At 45.1% G+C, this 20,711-nt stretch overlaps 1 protein-coding gene across 1 annotated transcript in view; it reads left to right on the top strand.

The window, feature by feature from the left end:
* LOC144492799 (dedicator of cytokinesis protein 11-like) overlaps positions 1-20,711 on the top strand; it is a 298,872-nt gene that overhangs the window by 112,984 nt on the left and 165,177 nt on the right. The window contains 8 exon segments of the mRNA XM_078211239.1: positions 7,066-7,145; positions 7,247-7,434; positions 7,676-7,741; positions 9,881-9,973; positions 10,080-10,203; positions 11,860-11,966; positions 11,968-11,982; positions 20,618-20,704. Of these exon segments, the coding sequence (XP_078067365.1) occupies positions 7,066-7,145; positions 7,247-7,434; positions 7,676-7,741; positions 9,881-9,973; positions 10,080-10,203; positions 11,860-11,966; positions 11,968-11,982; positions 20,618-20,704 (760 nt within the window).

A 20,711-nucleotide genomic window follows, 5' to 3' on the forward strand; every position in this document is an offset into this window, starting at 1 on the left:
ATGCGAGGTTATACACTTTGGAGGAAATAATAACAAATGGGATTACTATCTCAATGGAAACAAATTAAAACATGCTACCGTACAAAGGGACCTGGGGGTCCTTGTGCATGAGACGCAAAAGCCCAGTCTGCAGGTACAACAGGTGATCAAGAAGGCAAATGGGATGTTGGCCTATATTGCGAGGGGGATAGAATATAAAAGCAGGGATGTCTTGATGCACCTGTACAGGGCATTGGTGAGGCCGCAGCTGGAATACTGTGTGCAGTATTGGTCCCCTTATATGAGGAAGGATATATTGGCATTGGAGGGAGTGCAGAGAAGGTTCACCAGGTTGATACCGGAGATGAGGGGTTTGGATTATGAGGAGAGGCTGAGGAGATTGGGTTTGTACTCGTTGGAGTTTAGAAGGATGAGGGGGGATCTTATGGAGACTTATAAGATAATGCGGGGGCTGGATAGGGTGGAGGCGGAGAGATTCTTTCCACTTAGTAAGGAAGTTAAAACTAGAGGACACAGCCTCAAAATAAAGGGGGGTCGGTTTAAGACAGAGTTGAGGAGGAACTTCTTCTCCCAGAGGGTGGTGAATCTCTGGAATTCTCTGCCCACTGAGGTGGTGGAGGCTACCTCGCTGAATATGTTTAAAGCGCGGATGGATGGATTCCTGAGCGGTAAGGGAATTAAGGGTTATGGGGATCAGGCGGGTAAGTGGTACTGATCCACGTCAGATCAGCCATGATCTTATTGAATGGCGGGGCAGGCTCGAGGGGCTAGATGGCCTACTCCTGCTCCTATTTCTTATGTTCTTATGTTCTTATGTAATCCTGAACTCTGGGTTCCACTACCTCATGGGATGTCCTGCATCATGTGTTCAAAGATCTGAAATTAGGTCTGCTCAGTCACATGATATGATTTGATTTATTATTGCCACATGAATTAATATACAGGGAAAAGTATTGTTTCTTGCGTGGTATACAGACAAAGCATACTGTACATACAGAAGAAAAGGAGAGGATGCAGAATATAGTGTTACAGTCACAGCGAGGGTGTAGAGAAAGATCAACATACTGTGAGGTAGGTCCGTTCAAAAGTCTGATGGCAGCAGGGAAGAAGCTGTTCTTGAGTCAGTTGGTACGTGACCTCAGAGTTTTGTATCTTTTTCCCAATGGAAGAAAGTGGAAGAGAGTATGTCTGGGGTGCATGGTGTCCTTGATTATGCTGGCTGCTTTTCCGAGGCAGCAGAAAGTATAGACAGAGTCAATGGGTGGGAAGCTGTTTTGTGGGATGGACTGGGCTTCATTCACGACCCTTTGCAGTTTCTTGCAGTCTCGGGCAGAACAGGAGCCATAACAAGCTGTGATGCAACCAGAAAGAATGCTTTCTATGGTGCATCTGTAAAAGTTGGTGTGAGTTGAAGCGGACATGTCGAATTTCCTTAGCCTCCTGAGGAAGTAAAGTAATTGGTGGGCTTTCTTAACTATAGCGTCGGCATGGAGGGACCAGGACAGGTTGTTGGTGATTTGAACATCTGGAAACTTGAAGCTCTCGACCATTTCACCAGATTCTTTATCTCTTTCCTGTACTCCGTGTAATCATTGTATGAGATCCGATCCACCATGGTGTTGTCATCAGCAAACTTGAAAATCGAGTTTGTGTGGAATTTGATCACACAGTCATAGGTGTATAAGGAGTATAGTAGAGGGCTGAGGACACAGCCTTGTGGGGCACTGGTGTTGAAGATGATCGTGGAGAAGACCCATGACAGAGATTTGTGACCCTGAATTGGCATCATCAAACTGGGGGACAGCTAGTGGTGCCAATGACTCTGTTAGGGCGATACTTGCACTGGTCTGACGGGAGTGAACCTGGAGATTCACCTTCATTCTAAGGAGGTCAATCTTCTTTCTTCAATAGTGCATCAGTGGTGTTGGGTGCCTTTTCAAGGATTATGCGCCATCCCGGCCTCCACCGCTACAGAATACAGTGTGAAACACCTGGGTGCGTAATTACTGAAGTCAAGGCCAGAAGGTTTGGCACCTTTTCCCGCCGGCCGCTGCAGCAGGAAACACTCCATGTTCCCACACCCAGCACGGGATCTAGTTTTAAATTGGGAGAATCATAGAATCCCTACAGTACAGAAGGAGGCCATTCAGCCCATCGAGTCTGTATAGACCACAATCCCACCCTATTCCTGTCACCCCACTCATTTACCCTGCTAATCCTCCGAACACTCGGGGCAATTTAGTATGGCCAATCAACCTAACCGTCACATCTTTGGACTGTGGGAGGAAACCGGAGCACCCGGGGAAACCCACGCAGACACGGGGAGAATGTGCAAGCTCCATAAACAGTGACCCAAGTCAGGAATCGAACCCAGGTCCCTGGAGCTGTGAGGCAGCAGTGCTAACCACTGTGCCACCGTGCTGCCCTAGGAATTTCACCCTAAGGTTTTTCTTGGACTAACTCATAGAATCTTTTGAGGAAAGGTAGCCTTTCATTTGTCCAGTTCTTTGATTAATGGAATTATAAGTAACGCATGGCCCATTGTGCCTACACCAGCTTTTTTGAAGAACTTTCTCATTGTCCAACTTACCTGCTCTTCCCCCATAGCCCTGTACTTTTATTTCTTTTTGAGTGTGTACCCAGTTCTCCTTCAAAAGATCCTCCTGATTCTTTTAGGCAGTGCATTCCAAACCATTCTAACTTGCTGTGTATACAAATTTCTCCTCATCCTTCCCTGTATTTTTTATGCCTTATTTTAAATCCATGTCCTTTAGTTTTCAACCCAACTGCTGGTCTTGTTTTTCAAATGAACTTATTGACCCAGAATTAAACAGAGGTCTGAGAAAGGAGTTCTTTCCAAACTGAAGTCTGTCCATTTGAAAGTCCACACACAGACAATTCAAGTAAATCGGCTACATTTTCTCTATAAATCACTGAAAGGAATGAACAGACTCAGGTCATGTCTCCTCTCAATCTTATTTATCTCATAATAAGTAATAACAGTAAATTGATGTGGAATAGATTCTTCTGGAAGCAGCCTAGGGACTGCTCAATCCTGGCAAAGCATTTCAATTTTTTTTCTCAATTCCTTTCCACTGCTAAGTCCGAATGTTCCCAAAACCAATTAGTTTGTTTGCCACTAATTACTTGAGTTTTAATCTTCTTTGAACCACCCTTCTGGCCCCTGATCAAATATCTGCTGAAAATCTAAGTCGATTATATTTGCTTTCTTGCCCACGTTAACCAATTTAGTTAACTCTTAAGTGGTTTTTCAGGTGAAATATTTTACTGCAGATTGTTCCTTTTGATGTTTTGTTACTTGCCTGGTTTTCTCCACACCTCTGCAAAGATTCTTGGAATGTTTTATCTAGCTTAAGGTGTGTAGAAATATCTGAACATTGTTATGTTGGTGATATTGATGTGACCTCTGGCTACTTCACCAGTGGTTACTATGTTAAAATATCATAGCACATAACATTAGTACTGCTGTAATGGCGCTGCTGATATGTCTTCCTTAAATCATGGTTTTCCATCCACTGTGATTGACAGGGCTCTCAACTGTGTCCGACCATCTCCCCCGCCACTGCTCTCACCCTCTCCCCTCCATCCCAGAAGCAGGATGGGATCCTTTTTATCTTAGTACTGCTGTTGATGTGTCTGTCAGCTCTGGTCACTGTTTTACACTTAGGTAGTGTTTTGAGTTGCTTGGATGAATTTTTGCTTATTCTACAAGTAACTTGAGACAGTCAGCATATGTTTTTTCTTAGAATTACTTACAAAGATCTCATAGTAAGTGCATGGCCTTTCAGACATGGAAACGGTTTATTCTATATCTTGCTCTCCTGAAGCCTTTTGGTCATCTGACTTGATGTCATGTTTATATTATCATTAACGTAAACCATTACCCTTTACTCTACAATGATAGTCTCTTATCCCTTGTTGTAATTCTGTATCATTAGCTTCAGTGATAATGTGAATATGAATGGTTTGCGATGTGTTTAATTTTCCAGACAGCATCCATCCTGCAGTATGTAAGAGCAAAATGGTAATTGTTGGTAGACACTGAAGAGTACAAAGATAAGTGTCTTCATAAAGCTTAACAATATCTGGCAGATCAGTGAAATAAGCCTCTGAAATATATTAATGCCTTGTGTGTATCGTATATTAACATGGCAAAGAGGGAAAGATCAGCTAGTCCATGGAATGTATCCAAGAGTTATTTTGCAATCAAGCATCATCACCATTTCCCTCCCATCTGCAATAGTCCTCATATGCCAACAGCCACACTGAATGAGGCAAAAAAGAAAACAGGGTTGATACATAAGCAAAGAATTTATGAAAGTTCTCTCTGATCTCAGAAGGAAATTTCTGACCATGAGGCAAATTACAGGGTGTCCCATCTTTTCCACACTGATGTTAGCCTCAACCAGGAATCGGTTCAGTCTCTTATCTGACTCGTGGGCTATCACCCATTGCACGAGTCAGCAACTTGGCACAAAGGTGGATGACCCTTTGTAGAGAAAGAACCTTACAGCATCCATCCCACTTCCATTCTTATGCAACTTATATGCCTGGCCCTTCGTTCACCTAAACCCTCTCATTCTACAGTTTGTCTACACGCACAGTCACTCTGCAACAACTCACTAAGGTTCCTCAGACAGCATCTTCAAAACCTACGACCACAACCATCTAGAAAGACAAGGCAGCAGACACATGGGAACACTGCCATCTGCAAGTCGCTGACAATCCTGACTTGGAAATATATCACCGTTGGGTCAAAATTGTGGACTTGCTCACTAGCAGCACTGTGGGTGTACCTACACCCCATGGACTACAGCGGATTAAGAAAGGAGCTCACCACCACCTTCTCAAGGACAATTAGGGATGGGCAAAAAAGTCTGGAACATGCCAGTGACACTCATCACAGGAACAAATACTTTAAAAATTCTTCATTATTTTAACTATCTCAATCAAATTTCTCTATATTCTACCCTTTTCCAGATGAAAAGATAAAGCTCTCTGAGCCCATTGTAATAACTAAGGGTGTTTCTAAGAGATGTGACACTTTTTTACCTTTGAAACCTATTCCGAGGGTTCTATATCAAAAACGTGACCAAAACTGGACATACTTTTATATTGGAATGATCTAGCTATACTCTAGCCTGCACTGTGACCGTTCTGTGGCATTGATCATGAACATTGAGCGGGTGACTTATGCACTGGCCTCTTGGTCCGTTTCCTGTTCAACAGACTTCATTCAGAGCTTTCTGTCTCATATTGGCCCTAACCACTTGCATGATAGACTACCTTTATCAACATCATCCTCCAGGCACAGGCCAATTCTACCTTCTATAATCTTTCTGACAACTCACTGCCTCACATTCTCCTTTCTTTAAGTGGGTGACTTCTTCACAACTCACATCAAACACACAATGAGAGGCCAGTTCCAGCTGGGCAAGTCATATCGTCCCCCCCAGGCACATGTATTAAACTGACTGAGATCTCAGAGATGTTTGCAGTCAGGCATCAACCTATTCAGATTTACTGAAGCCTTCAAAGAGGAATTGATTTTAATAACATATAGCATTTACTTTCATTGAAGATGCAGCTGTTAGCGAGATGCTGTTTTATTTGGCAAAATATACAGAAATGTGTTTATGGTGTCGGACTAGGAAACCAATGGCTGGAAGTTCGAATCTCACGGCATTTCTCATATCAAATTCGATGAAGAATCAAATTGACTTTCTGCAGCACAGAACATGCCCACAGAGTACCTCAAGGTGTTTGCAGCCAACAAAATACTTTTAAAATGTATTCGCTGTTGTAATGTAGGAAGCACAACTGCTTCCAAAAACAGCATTTTTTTAATTATTCATTCTTGGGATGTGGGTGATGCTGGCTAGGCCAGTATTTATTGCCCATCCCTACTTGCCCTTGGGAAGGTAGTGGTGAGCTGTCTTTTCTTGAACCGCTATGGCCTCTGTGGTGTAGGTACATCCACAGAGCTGTTAGGGAGGGAGTTCCAGGATTTTATCCCAGCAACAGTGAAGGTACGGCGATATATTTCCAAGTCAGGATGAGTGGCTGGGAAGGAAACTTCCAGGTGGTGGTGCTCCCATGTATTTGCTGCCCCTGTTCTTCTAGATGGTGGTGGTCATGGGTTTGGAAGGTGCTGTCTCAGGAGCCTTGGTGAGTTCCCGCAGTGCATCTTGTAGATGGTACACACGGCTACCACTGTGCAAATATGTTGAAAATCATGGATGGACTGCCAATTAAGTGGGCTGCTTTACCCTGGATGGTGTCAAGTTTCTTGAGTGTTGGAGGTGTACTCACTAGACAAGTACAGAGGATTCCATCACACGCCTGACTTGTGCCTTGGTGGACAGACTTTGGGATGTCAGAGGTGCATTACTCGCTGCAGGATTCTTAGCCTTTGACCGACTCTTATAGCCACAGTATTTATATGGAGAATCCAGTTCAGTTTCTGATCAATGGTAACCCCCAGGATGTTGATAGTGGGGGATTCAGCAAATTAATGCTATTGAATATCAAGGAATGATGGTTAGATTCTCTCTTGTTGGAGATGGTCATTGCCTGGCATTTGTGTGGCTTGTATGTTACTTGCCACTTGTCAGCCCAAGCTTGGATATTGTCCAGGTCTCACTGCATTTGGACATGGACTGCTTCAGTATCTGAGAAGTTGTGAATGGTGCTAAAAAATTGAAAAATCATCAGTGAACATGCCTACTTCTGACTTCATAATGGCAAGAAGGTCATTAATGGCACAGCTGAAGATGGTTGGGCCTAGTTACCCTGAGGAACCTGTCAATGACTTTGTAAATGATTGTTTAATTGTTTAAAACATATTGGGTTCAGTATGTATATACTTCAGGAAGAGAAGCTGTCACCCTACCAACACTGACCTAAATACCCCACACTGTTGTTGCCCTCTGAAATGGCCTTTCCTGTCACTCAGTTGTGATCAGTTGCTATCAATTTGGATTATTTATGGATAATATGTAGTTGTAGTTACATACATTTATATGTTGCTCTTTATTGACATAGGGCAGAGAAGATGTCCAAACTTCAGGTCATTCCAGGAAATTTTGACGCTACTATTGAATGTGTTCCTCCAGACATTTCCAGTGAGTATTGTGCCTGGTTCCATTTTGAACTGTGGGACCAAACCTTTGACAACTTCTGAAAGCCATGTAGTGATAAAATCCAACTCTCTTGGCTTATTTAGATTGTGTAACATCGTCCTACATCCCTGTGAAACCATTTGAGGAGAGCAGCTGCAGCTGTGTATCATTTGAAGTTGAAGAATTTGTTCCAGATATCGCAAAATATATGTATCCCTTCACAAGCTTCAAGAACCACCTGTATGTTTATCCCCTTCAGCTGAAATATGACAACCAAAAGACTTTTGCTAAGGTACTGTGGGACAAACAATTCTTAGCTTTTTTATTTAAAGACCAAAGCCTTCTCACTAATGTCCAAATAATTGCTTTTGAGTATACTAATATGTCAACTAATAACGAAGTGATTGCTTTTGAGCACAATTAATTCCAAATGAATACAAATGAATATTCGAGAACAAATGATGTCAACATTTTCGGGTAGGGAAATACCAATGTACTCAGCTGACTGTCGATGTTCCTCTCTCTCTATCCAGGCAAGGAACATTGCTGTCTATGTGGAGGTCAGAGATTCAGATGGAGAAAAATCACGTCCATTGAAGGTAAGTGAGTCTGTGGCTACTAAGCACTGTACAAGTTTGTCATATTCAAAGCCTCTGATTCAGGTGGCTGAATCAGAGGCTTTGTGGACGGAGTGGGTGAGTCAGATTAAAGGAGATCGCTGATGGTAGCAAATGGGATTAAGGAATGTTGATCTCCAAAACACCAGTCCTGTCAGCACCAGGCAATAAGGATGAAGTTTGCTTTTTGGAGCCCATTATTAGCTTATGATAATTCACTAACTAAATGGATAGAACTGTGGAGTATGATCAGCAAAACTCTGGTTCTGTAACATCCTAAATTTGGAACAAATCAAATACATTAATTATTTTTCAAAGCTTTTGCTCCACATTTGACCAAATAATTGTCAGGTGCTCCAAATCTGTTCTACTCTACATATATTAATACCATGACTGAATGTCCAGTAAAACCTGTTTCCCTGAGCTCATTAATGTATGACAATGAATATGCTTTAGAACAAAGGAAATTACAGCACAGGAACTGGCCCTTCGGCCTGCCAAGCTTGCACCGACCATGCTGCCCGTCTCAACTAAAACCCCCTAGCCTTCTGGGGACCATATCCCTGTATACCCATCCTATTCATTCATAGAAACCCTACTGTACAGAAAGAGGCCATTCGGCCCATCGAGTCTGCACCGACCACAATCCCACCCAGGCCCTACCCCCATATTTACCCACTAATCCCTCTAACCTACGCATCTCAGGACACTAACGGGCAATTTTAGCATAGCCAATCAACCTAACCCGCACATCTTTGGACTGTGGGAGGAAACCGGAGCACCCGGAGGAAACCCACGCAGACACGAGGAGAATGTGCAAACTCCACACAGATAGTGACCCCCAAGCCGGGAATCGAACCCAGGTCCCTGGAGCTGTGAAGCAGCGGTGTTAACCACTGTGCTACCGTGCCGCCCTGTATTTGTATTTTTCCAGGCGCCCCTTAAAAGCCACTATCATATCTGCTTCCACTACCTCCCTCAGCAGCGAGTTCCAGGCACCCACCACCCTTGTGTAAAAAAAAACTTGCCTCATACATCTCCTTTAAACCTTGCCCCTTGCACCTTAAAGCTATGCCCCCTAGTAATTGACTCTTCCACTCTCTGAAAAAGCTTCTGACTATCCAATCTGTCCATGCCCTTCACATAGGGCCAGACTTTACCAAAACTTCGCGCCCGTTTAAATGGCCTCCCAGAATTTCCTTTGTGACTTCCACCCCAGCATTACTTACCTTCTGGCTTAGGTCCATGATGACCCTAGGCCTCGTGGGTATCGTATTGACAGCACCCACTTCCTGCCCAGTGGTGGTTCTCTTCAATAGAGCTGCTGGTTGGCCACAGCTCTCAGCAGGCAGGAACTCTGACCTCATGGTCCTCAATCCCAGGGAAGGCATGCTGCTGCCCAGTTGGGTTCCAAAGTGGCACTTAATGCGCAGACTGATCTAAAAGCCAGTTCTCCAGCTGACAAACGAGACCCTCATCACTTTCAATAAATACTGCCTCAAATGCCAAACTAGTGCAAGATCCTGGCTTACAAAAGAGAAATATTTTAGGTTTTGATTGTTTTTCAGTTGATGAACAAATCTAGAACAAGGGGACTGACCCTGAAATTGGAGCTAATTCATGTAGGCATGAAATTGGGAAACATTTTTTCAAACAGTCAGAGAAATATAGAATGTTCTTCTTCCAAAAGACTGTGATTTCTGGAGGACATTTGGGGCTTTCAAGATTAAGATCAAATAGATTGTTGTTGGAAAAGGGTTTCAGTGATTATAAAGGTAATATGAGTAAATGAAATTGAGGGTACAGAACAACCATGATCTAATTAAATGATGGAACAGACTCCAGGGGCTGAATGGCCTCCCCCGCTGCTGGTATTTTGGGTAGTTTATACTGTCCCCTGAGTTGGCAGTGTGGGACAGAACAAGGTTTACTATTTCAGTTTTGAATCCCACACCGAGAACATTTCAAGTTGAATTGTTGATTGAATGTATTATATTGTTGGCGTGCATTCAATCAATTCTTAACGTGCCACATGTTGTTTGGGGTGTTTATTGTTGTAGTATGTATTAAAAAGACCCAAACTGGGAATTGGAGCACTAACCAGTTAACAATTCCTCTCAGTGTATCTATGGAAAGCCAGGCGATCATGTGTTCACGACCAAAGCTTGTGCCACAGTTTTACATCATCAACAGTGTCCAGAATTCTACAATGAGGTAAATCAACTCAGGCTTTATTTTCTGCTTAGAAAGTGAGTTAGTAGCTTCACCATAACTTTTAATGTTGCATTTCCTATTGTTTGGTATTTTGATATTCTTATAGATTAAAATTGAGCTGCCTGTACATCTCCATGAGAAGCATCACCTATTGTTCACATTTTACCACATCAGCTGTGACATAAACACCAAAGGCACAACCAAGAAACGTGAAAATATTGAGTCACAGGGTAAGTGTGCAGGCAATCATTAGACACAAGTAACAGACTGATGCATAGTGGCCACATTCTCCTGAGCAATGTAACTGTGGAGATGGTTTTCTGGCTCTTCCCGCTGGCAGGATCTTCCTGGCCCCACCCATGGCAAACCCTTGCTGCGGGTTTCCTGGTGGCGGAAGGGGGGCGGGGGGGGGGGGGGGGGGGGGGGGGGGGGAGTGGAAGAGAGAGGTGAGGGTGGAATCATGGGAAATCCATTTGACAATGGCAGGACCAATAGATCCCACCACCGACCAAGAGTGAGTCCCCTCCTGCCACTGGGAAACACGCATGGAGAATCCACCGCCACCCCCCATCCTGTCACTGGAGAAACCCACAATGAGAATTCCACCCCCTCCCCCCCACCCCCCCCCCCCCCCCCCCCCCCACCACCATATTAAGGGTGTTACTAACTTTGTTTTATATACTACGGTTTTGTTAGCTCATTGGGCCAGAGATTGAGCTTGAGTAGTGAAATTGTAATTCAGGGAAATCGGGTAACATCTGGACCGGTGAATCTGGCATTGATCCTCAAAACTACTGTGGTGTTGTTTAAAACACAATGTGCTCACTACTGGCTGACAGTAGTTACCCTTCCCTGGGTAATCTGATAATTAGTGAAAACATTTACAGGGCTACAGGGAAGGGTCATCCTGACTTGAAATGTTGGCTCTATTCTCTCTCCACAGATGCTGCCAGACCTGCTGAGTTTCTCCAGCATTTTCTGTTTTTGCTTCAAAATTATTTAATTGACTGAAAGATGCTTTGAGGCATCCTGAGATTGGGAAAGGCACTATAGAAATGCAATGAGTCCAAAACATAATTTGAAAACACCATCCAATGAAGTAAATAAAGAACTGAAGCACAGTGATCCTCTGAGGGATCGTAGAGTTCAGTACACCTCTCTGTAAATCAGTGATTTTGCTACTACTTAATGTTTTGGGTTATTTTGTTGTAATTTAATGTAGACTTTGTTTTATTTGTTCATGGGAAGGCAGTAATTTATTGTCCATTCATTGTTGCTCATTATGCTTACTAGTTGCTGATTGTACAGTGTTATAGGTCCCCTGGGGTTTGGAACAAGTGAGCAAAGTTTTAGAATGGTCTAAGTTGTCCTTTTTCTTTCTTGTACATTTTTTCAGTAAGACTCATACAAATGAAGCTGATAGTGGGAAATAAATAGAGGTTTTACAAATTCAGAATGAGGTTACATTTGTGCAGTCAATATTAACCCACAGATTGGGAAAGAGGGATGCAATTTTTACATTTTATTTTCTTTGCAAATTCATTACCATTTACAGTTTCAAATCTAACCTTCAGGCCTGCAGCATAACTAAAGACTTTGCATCATCTTTATTCTAGGGTAATCAGATTGGCTCAGTTCTACGAAACTGCTCTGTAATATTTACACTGCTCAATAGTCTGAAAATGAAGGGAAAGTCCACATACTCATATTTTATTTTGGCCACGTGGATGTTATCAAGTGATTTTTGACATTTGGTTTTCAATCAGAGCCCAGTGTAAGAGGGTGATTTAGATTTTGTAGTGTATCGATTTTAGTACATTATAACATAAAATCCAGTGTCTGAATGCCGTGTTCCTTGTGATCAAGCTCTTTTGTATCCTGTTTAGTCGGCTATGCTTGGCAGCCATTGATGAAAGATAATCGAGTGGTTACATCTGAGCAGCAGTTGCTTGTATCGTCGAACCTTCCTCCCGGATACCTAGGCCATCATGATTTCAGACAACAAGAAGGTGAGATGCGGAGAGATGTAGTCACTTTACGATTTATGACATTTATAAATTGACACTGTTTTAACTTTACGATGTTGCTTTTGACTTCAATAGTCTACTTGAGCAACACCAGCAAATAAGTTCAAATGTGAAACATTGACGTTTTGTGCCATTCATCTCACTATGTACAGTATAATATTATATTTCTACGTATATTTTTAGCTCACGGAGATCCATGAGATACATGGGTCAATCGACATCAATGGCCCCACTGTGTAATATTTGTATGGAGCATCTAGTCTGAGATGACAGTCTGGGGGAATTTTACCATTTTGAGTCTAAGTGCCGGATCTGGGGGTCAAATAGAGCCGCGCCTGGAATCCTCTTTGCAGCGCGCCCATACGCGTTTTGCCGGCTCCGGTCCGATCCGCGCTGTGGGCGGGGCTTAGCGCTGGCGGACCGATCGGAGCTCTGAACTGCGCATGCGCAGTTTGAAAAAAATCTGACAGCGCGCCCAGGCGCGAAAAAAAAAGCAGAAAGCGGAGAGAGTGGCTCTCTGACGTTCATCCTCTGGTTGCGGGGGTGGGGGGGGGTGTGGACCGATCATACCCTGGGGGTGGGGGGGGGGGGGGGGGGGCGGTGGAGAGGGGGTGTGACGTCTCATCCTCTGGTTGGGGGGGTTCCGCTGCCTGTCTGTGGCCGATCCCTCCCGGCACCATCACTGGTACACTACCAGCCACAGCCATCTCTCCCACTCTCTCGCACCTGCAGGGAAGAGTAATCTGTGGCTGGTAGTGAACCAGTGATGGTGCCAAGAGGGATCGGCCGCAGACAGGCAGCGGAACCCCCCCCGACCAGAGGGTGAGACGTCACACCCCCTCTCCACCGCACCCCCCCTTCAGGGGATGATCGGTCGCACCCCCTCTCCACCCCGCCCCCCCCCCCCCTCACCCCCAGGGGATGATAGGTCACACCCCCTCCCCTCCCACCCCCCTCCAGCCCCGACCAGAGGATGACCTGGGTCAGAGAGCCGTTGCAGTCTCTGACCGCGCTCTTCGGAGGCTGCAGCGGCGACTTCAGACTTTTATTTTGCAGGTCGGTAACAGCGCGGACGCAGATCGGGCCAGAAGACGGTAAAGTGGGATTTGGCGGTAGAGTTGGGGGTGTGGTTCATTAAGTCGATTTAAATCGTCGGGCCGCCCGATTCGGGTGCGGGCTGGACCCACGCCCGAATCGGGTGTCGGTAAAGCCGCGATCTGCTTGGAATCAGTTGCAGATCGCGGTATAGGTCCGACGCCCAACTTTACCGCGATTTCGCACCCAAAAACGGTGCGAAGCTTTGGTAAAATCAGGCCCTCTGTTGAAGCACCGAGAGTAGGCACAGTAAGTAGCCTCACAACACCAGGCTAAAGTCCAACAGGTTTATTTGGTAGCACAAGCTTTCGGAGCATTGCCCCTTCATCAGATGAGTGAGGAGTTCGGTTCACAAACAGGGCATATATGAACACAAACTCAATTACAAGATAATTGTTGGAATGCAAGTCTTAACAGGTAATCAAGTCTTTACAGGTGCAGACAATGTGAGTGGAGAGAGGGTTAAGCACAGGTTAGAGGTGTGAATTGTCTCCAGCCAGGACAGTTAGTGAGATTTTGCAAGCCCAGGCAAGTCATGGGGGTTACAGATAGAGTGACAGGAACCCAAGATCCCGGTTGAGGCTGTCCTCATGTGTGCGGAACTTGGCTATCAGTTTCTGCTCAGCGATTCTGCATTGTCATGTGTCGTGAAGGCCGCCTTGGAGAACACTTACCCGAAGATCAGAGGCTGAATGCCCATGACTGCTGAAGTGTTTCCCGACAGGAAGGGAACAGTCCTGCCTGGTGATTGTCGAGCGGTGTCCATTCATCCATTATCGTAGCATCTGCATGGTCTCACCAATGTACCATGCCTCGGGACATCCTTTCCTGCAGCGTATCAGGTAGACAACGTTGGCCAAGTCACAAGAGTATGTACCGTGTACCTGGTAGATGGTGTTCTAAAGTGAGATGATGGCATTCATGTCGATGATCTGGCATGTCTTGCAGAGGTTGCTGTGGCAGGGTTGTGTGTCGTGGTCACTTCTTCTGAAGGCTGGATAGTTTGCTGCGGACAATGGTCTGTTTGAGGTTGGGCAGTTGTTTGAAAGCAAGTAGTGGAGATGTGAGGATGGCCTTGGCGAGATGTTCATCTTCATCGATGACATGTTGAATGCTCCGGAGAAGATGTCGTAGCTTCTCCGCTCCGGGGAAGTACTGGATGATGAAGGATACTCTGTCCGCCGTGTCCCGTGTTTGTCTTCTGAGAAGGTTGGTGCGGTTTTTCACTGTGGTGCATCAGAACTGTCGATTGATGAATTGAGCGCCAATTTCTGTTCTTACGAGGGTGTCTTTCAGCGTCTGTAGGTATCTGTTGCATTCCTCCTCACCTGAACAGATCCTGTGTATACGGAGAGCTTGGCCGTAGGAATGTTCCCTTCCTGTTGGGGAACACTTCAGCAGTCAAGGGCATTCAGCCTCTGATCTTCAGGTAAGCGTTCTCCAAGGCAGCCTTCACAACACATGATGATAACGCAGAATCGCTGAGCAGAAATTGATAGCCAAGTTCCGCACACGAGGACGGCCTCAACCGGGATCTTGGGTTCATGTCACACTATCTGTAACCCCCACGACTTGCCTGGGCTTGCAAAATCTCACTAACTGGCTGGCTGGAGACAATTCACACCTCTTTAACCTGTGCTTAACCCTCTCACCACTCACATTGTCTGCACCGGTAAAAACTTGATTACCCGTTAAGACTCGCATTTTAACCATTATCTTGTAATTGAGTTTGTGTCTATAGATGCCCTGTTTGTGAACCGAACTCTTCACTCACCTGATGAAGGGGCAATGTTCTGAAAGCTTGTGCTACCAAATAAACCTGTTGGACTTTAACCTGGTGTTGTGAGACTACTTACTGTGCCTACCCCAGTCCAACGCCGGCATCTCCACTACATTGTAGAGGTATCCTTTTTTTGAGTGAGGTATAAAGCTAGCACCCTATCTATTTAGGTCAAATAAAACTAAGGAAGGTTTCTGCTCAATGTTCATCCCTCAATCAATACTGCTGCTAAATAAGTACTGATTCTGAGATCGCGGGACTGATGGATGAAGAAAGATTGAGTCGATTAGGATTATATTTGCTGGAGTTCACAAGAATGAGGGGAGGTCTCATCGAAACCTATAAAATTCTATCAGGACCAGGCAGGGTAGATGCAGGAAGGATGCTCCTGATGGTGTCAGTGCCTAGAATCACGGTCACAGTCTAAGGATACAGGGTAAACCTTTTAGGGCTGAGATGAGGAGAAATTTCTTCAACCAGAATGGTAAGTCTGGAATTCACTAGCATAGCAAGCAATTGAGGCCAAAATATATGTTTTTAAGAAGGAGTTAGATATAGCTCTTGGGATGAAGGGGATCAAAGGAGAGTTATTGAGTTGGATAATCAGCCATGATCATAATGAATGGCGGAGCAGGCTCGAAGGGCCAAATGGCCTACTTCTCCTCCTATTTTCTATGTTCCTAGGTAACTGCCCACTAGTTTGGGAGACCTTGCTGTGTGCAAACAGTGAGTATTCATCAAGCAACATTGTTTAGTCTCACAGGCAGTGGAATTGAAAGGCTGTACTGTTGTAAATTGAATTGTAGTGGTTGGATGTATTAAATCTTTCTCGTCCAGTAAATGACCCAAAGCTCTTGCTGACTTCTGTCACACGATAGCAATGTTCCAGTATTTCATTCATGCTGTAAAAGCCAGGGACCATGTTAGTCTTTAATTTTTTTAAAATACTTTTCCAATTCAATCAAATCAAGTCCAATTCAGAGTCTCAACAAGTTGAGGCATTTCCGATCCAGGCTGACAAGACAGGGTATGCGACCATTTACCCTGTCTTGGGCCTGATCTACATGAGCCAAGCTGATTGGAGTAGGCAGACGTCTCCGCCCCCAAGGCTTGATCTCATTTGCATCTTAGCCAAAAGGCTGAGATGCCGCTTTTAAAAATTGCTTCATATGAAAATGAAGCTTAACTGCAACCCAATGGCCTCAACCAAGTCCAGACCACACTTGATCTTAGCCAAAAGGCCGAGTTAGTCTTTAATTTTTTTTAATTTCAAAAATATACTTTATTCATTAAAAAAAACTCTCAAATAAGACATTGCAAACGACCGATCCAAAAGTTACAAACAGTGCAAAAAATGAATCATTTTTACCCTACAACACAGTGCTTATTTACAAAACATTACATTCATTACATTTCATTCCTTAAAACTATGTACATCATCAGAGTATTCATCAGATTGGCACACAGTTACGCAGGCCGAGGGTATTCTGCAGTTACCCGGCCCTCGGTCTGCCTCAGTTGAGATGCTTTACACGGTGGCCTTTCCCCATTGTGCCTTGGCGGCGGCTGCCCCAAGCTTGAGCGCGTCCCTGAGCACGTAGTCCTGGACCTTGGAATGTGCCAGTCTGCAACACTTGGTTGAGGACAATTCTTTCAGCTGGGAGATCAGCAAGTTTCGGGCGGACCAAAGCACGTCCTTCACCGAGTTGATGACCCTCCAGCAGCAGTTGATATTTGTCTCGGTGTGCGTCCCCGGAAACAGCCCGTAGAGCACAGAGTCCTGCATCACCGAGCTGCCCGGGACGAACCGCAACAAATACCACTGCATCTCACTCCAGACCTTCTTTGCAAAGGCACATTCCACAAGGAGGTGTGTGACCGTCTCATCAGCCCCGCAGCCGCTTCGAGGGCAGCGTGCGGTGAGGTCGAGCCCTCGGGCGTGCATAAAGGATCTGACGGGGAGTGCCCTTCTCACCACCAGCCAAGCCAGGTCTTGGTGCTTGTTTGTGAGCTAGTCTTTAATTTTCTTTTTATACTTTTCCAATTCAACCAAGCCCAATTGAGAGTCTCAACAAGTTGAGACATTTCCGATCCAGGCTGACAAGACAGGGCATGCAATCCTCTACCCTGTCTTGGGCCTGATCTACATGAGCCAAGCTGATTGGAGCAGGCGGAGAATTCCTCCTCCAAGACTTGATCTCATTTGCATCTTAGCCAAAAGGCCGAGATACCGCTTTTGAAAATTGCTTCATATGAAGCTTATAATCTGACCCAATGACCACTACCAAGTGCAGCATCAGCAGACCACACCTAATCCCAAATTAGTCTTTAATTGTTCCAAGTGCATCTCCACTGAGTGTTCATATTCCTAGTCAGTTTTCTTCCTTGAGTTTCAGGTTGACTTTTATTGCCAATCTTACAGTCATTATTGTGTCATGTGAAAAAGGAACAATTGTACAAGCTTGTGATGAAATCAGCCAAGGTCATCATTAGTTTGGCTATCACGAAAAATAGTGCCTTTCTCAATTTTGCTGTTCCCAGAGAGCACTGATACTCCATTGACTAATGATGATAATTTGATTATACATACAAGTTAAACAGTTCCAAAGTTGTGCAGTTCTTTCTGTGCTGTTTGAAACCTGGCTTTGCCTTTTTCAGGAGCCTCAATTTCTCAAACTGCAGACTCGATGAGAAGAACTCTAAACTCAAGATTCACATCAGTTATTGCATAAACCGCTGCTGATCTGAGACCTGGCAGATTACTGAAATCAACTGCTTCTCAGACACCTGTGTTTGTACTCAGAGTAGCAGAAGTATAACTTTTTACCATCGAATGTAACAGTAAACATCTAGTATTAAGTCACAGACCTGTATTCACACCATGTGGGTTTGGCATGGCTTCTGTCCAGGGTGTATGAGTCATCTTGCTCAGTTGATGTGGTTGTTGCCCCATGGAGCTGGGGTCTGCAGCGTGTGCCAGTTCAGATATGATCAGATTGCGGCTGTTAGCTTTGGTGCCCAGGGCAAGAATGATTTGTCTAGCTCTAATCAGCAGAGTAAAACGGGCATACCCCTTTTCAGCTGGAATGCCACTCTGCAGCGTAATGGTGTTCTGTTTCTTTCTGCTCACCAATTCTGTTGCCTTGTCTGTCATCCCAAAAAGGACAAGTCCTTCTCAAGTTTAGATTGAGCTTTTCCTGTGGCTCCTTATCAAGGGGTTCATTATTCATGGCCAGTGAGTGTCTCCTGGGCAATTTCCGACTGGGGCTAAGTGTGGAAATCTTAGCCAGAATAACTCATGGATTTATGAACTAATACCAGGAATGGACGGGCTATCTGACAATGAAAATTTGGAGAGGTGAACTGTGGTGAAGAGTAAGAGGTGCCTTGATTGAAAACTGGATGGATGTGGAGAGGATGTTTCCTCTTGTCAGATAATCTAGAACTAGGGGTCATTTAAAAAATGAGTTGCTAAATTAAGACAGATATGAGGAGAATTTTTCTCTCTGAGGAATGTGACTCTTTGGGACTGTCTTCCTCAAATGACAGTGAAAGCAAAGTCTTTTAATATTTTTAAGGCAGAGCTCAATAGATTCTTGATGAACAAGGGGTGAAAGGTTACCGGCTGCTGACCAACATGGCATCACTGACTTGCAGCGCCTCCTCCCAGCAGTCCCTACCCCGATGGTCAGCCCAATCAGCCCCTTCCCTCCCTCTGCCCGCGGGCCCGACTGCAGAGTGGCAGCAAGACACCCCACCCTCACCGATTTCCCTCCCCCGACAGACAGCGCCCCCCCTAAAAGATCTCGCCCCTTGGCACTGCCCATGCCTGGTGGGCAGTGCCACCGTGCTCTTTTGGCATTACCATTTTGCCCCTTGGGCAGTGCCAGGGCACCAATCTGGGACTGCGAGGCTGGCAATGACCAGGGGGCACCCTCCTTATCCCCAAACCCCTCGGGGGGCTTCCCCTCACTCCAACGGGGTTGAACTGCCAGTGTTTTTTTTCTGTCAGTTCTTGGATCCAGTAGCACTGAAGCCATTTGTAAAATATCTTTCATCTGTGCAACTAAATTGGCAGGGTTGGGAATCGAAGCTGGCTGCACAGCCCATGAAAACTTTCTCAGTACAGGTGACTCCCTTGACCTGCTCTTGGCCATGTCACTGCATTTCCAGCCTTTTATTTTCTTCCTCTGTTTGTCCTGCTTGGTTTCCTGGAATGGCGATTTCAAAGCTGCAAGTCTCCTGCATGGTGACAGTGAAGATGTGGAGATGCCGGCGTTGGACTGGGGTAAACACAGTAAGAAGTTTAACAACACCAGGTTAAAGTCCAACAGGTTTATTTGGTAGCAAAAGCCACACAAGCTTTCGGAGCTGCAAGCCCCTTCTTCAGGTGAGTGGGAATTCTGTTCACAAACAGGGCATATAAAGACACAGACTCAATTTACATGAATAATGGTTGGAATGCGAATACTTACAGCTAATCAAGTCTTTAAGAAACAAAATGTTGGCCAACGTTGTCTACCTGATACGCTGCAAGAAAGGATGTCCCGAGGCATGGTACATTGGGGAAACTATGCAGACGCTGCGACAACGGATGAATGAACATCGCTCGACAATCACCAGGCAAGACTGTTCTCTTCCTGTTGGGGAGCACTTCAGCGGTCACGGGCATTCGGCCTCTGATATTCGGGTAAGCGTTCTCCAAGGCGGCCTTCGCGACACACGACGGCGCAGAGTCGCTGAGCAGAAACTGATAGCCAAGTTCCGCACACACGAGGATGGCCTCAACCGGGATATTGGGTTCATGGCACACTATTTGTAACCCCCACAGAGTTTCACTGGCTGTCTTGTCTGGAGACAATACACATCTTTTTAGCCTGTCTTGATGCTCTCTCCACTCACATTGTTTTGTTTCTTAAAGACTTGATTAGTTGTAAGTATTCGCATTCCAACCATTATTCATGTAAATTGAGTTTGTGTCTTTACATGTTCTGTTTGTGAACAGAATTCCCACTCACCTGAAGAAGGGGCTTGCAGCTCTGAAAGCTTGTGTGGCTTTTGCTACCAAATAAACCTGTTGGACTTTAACCTGGTGTTGTTAAACTTCTTACGGTGACAGTGAAACCAGTCCTCGACCCCCAGTCAGAATCATAGAGCAGCAAGAGCGGGATGGAGAGAGCCTGTGATTGGAGGAGCTGGAGCAGCGGCCATAGGAGAGACAGACCTGTGATTGATGGGACAAGTCTTCAGACTCTGGGCAAAATCTTCCGGCTGTTCACGGCGCGCTGCTGCTGTTGGTTTCCCAGCAGCGTGCGGTGAACTTAATGGGAAAAACAGAAGATCCAGTCGCCATCAATGGTGTGTCACCTCGAACCACCAAGAACCACACTGCAGGGAAGTCAGGGAATCTCTCCTTCTGTCCCTCCCAACTCTCTGAACTTTTTCTTTGGTCTTTTGTGGATTGCTTTGGGACTCTCGAGGGCAAATTTGCCCTCTGGCTTGTGTGTTTGGATTCCTGCATCCTGACCAACATTCTTCCCTCAAGTACTACCAATAAAAACAGATGAGTTGATCATTCATCTCACTACTGGTAGGGCAACTATTTCTGTGCAGAGTGACTGTCATTCCCAGATAGCAATAGTGCCTGCAACTTTATCCTAATCCATTGTACTCAATGCACTTGGAATGTTCTAAGGCACTATTCAAATATTTATCTCACTATGTTTTTCTTTAATTCTGCAGCATACAATTCCCGATATTAAATGGGTAGATGGAGGAAAGCCATTACTGAAAGTTAAAAATCACTTGGTATCCACAATTTACACTGAGGTAAGTC

Source organism: Mustelus asterias, chromosome 4, assembly GCF_964213995.1.
Source record: "Mustelus asterias chromosome 4, sMusAst1.hap1.1, whole genome shotgun sequence".
NCBI classification, from domain to species: domain Eukaryota; kingdom Metazoa; phylum Chordata; class Chondrichthyes; order Carcharhiniformes; family Triakidae; genus Mustelus; species Mustelus asterias.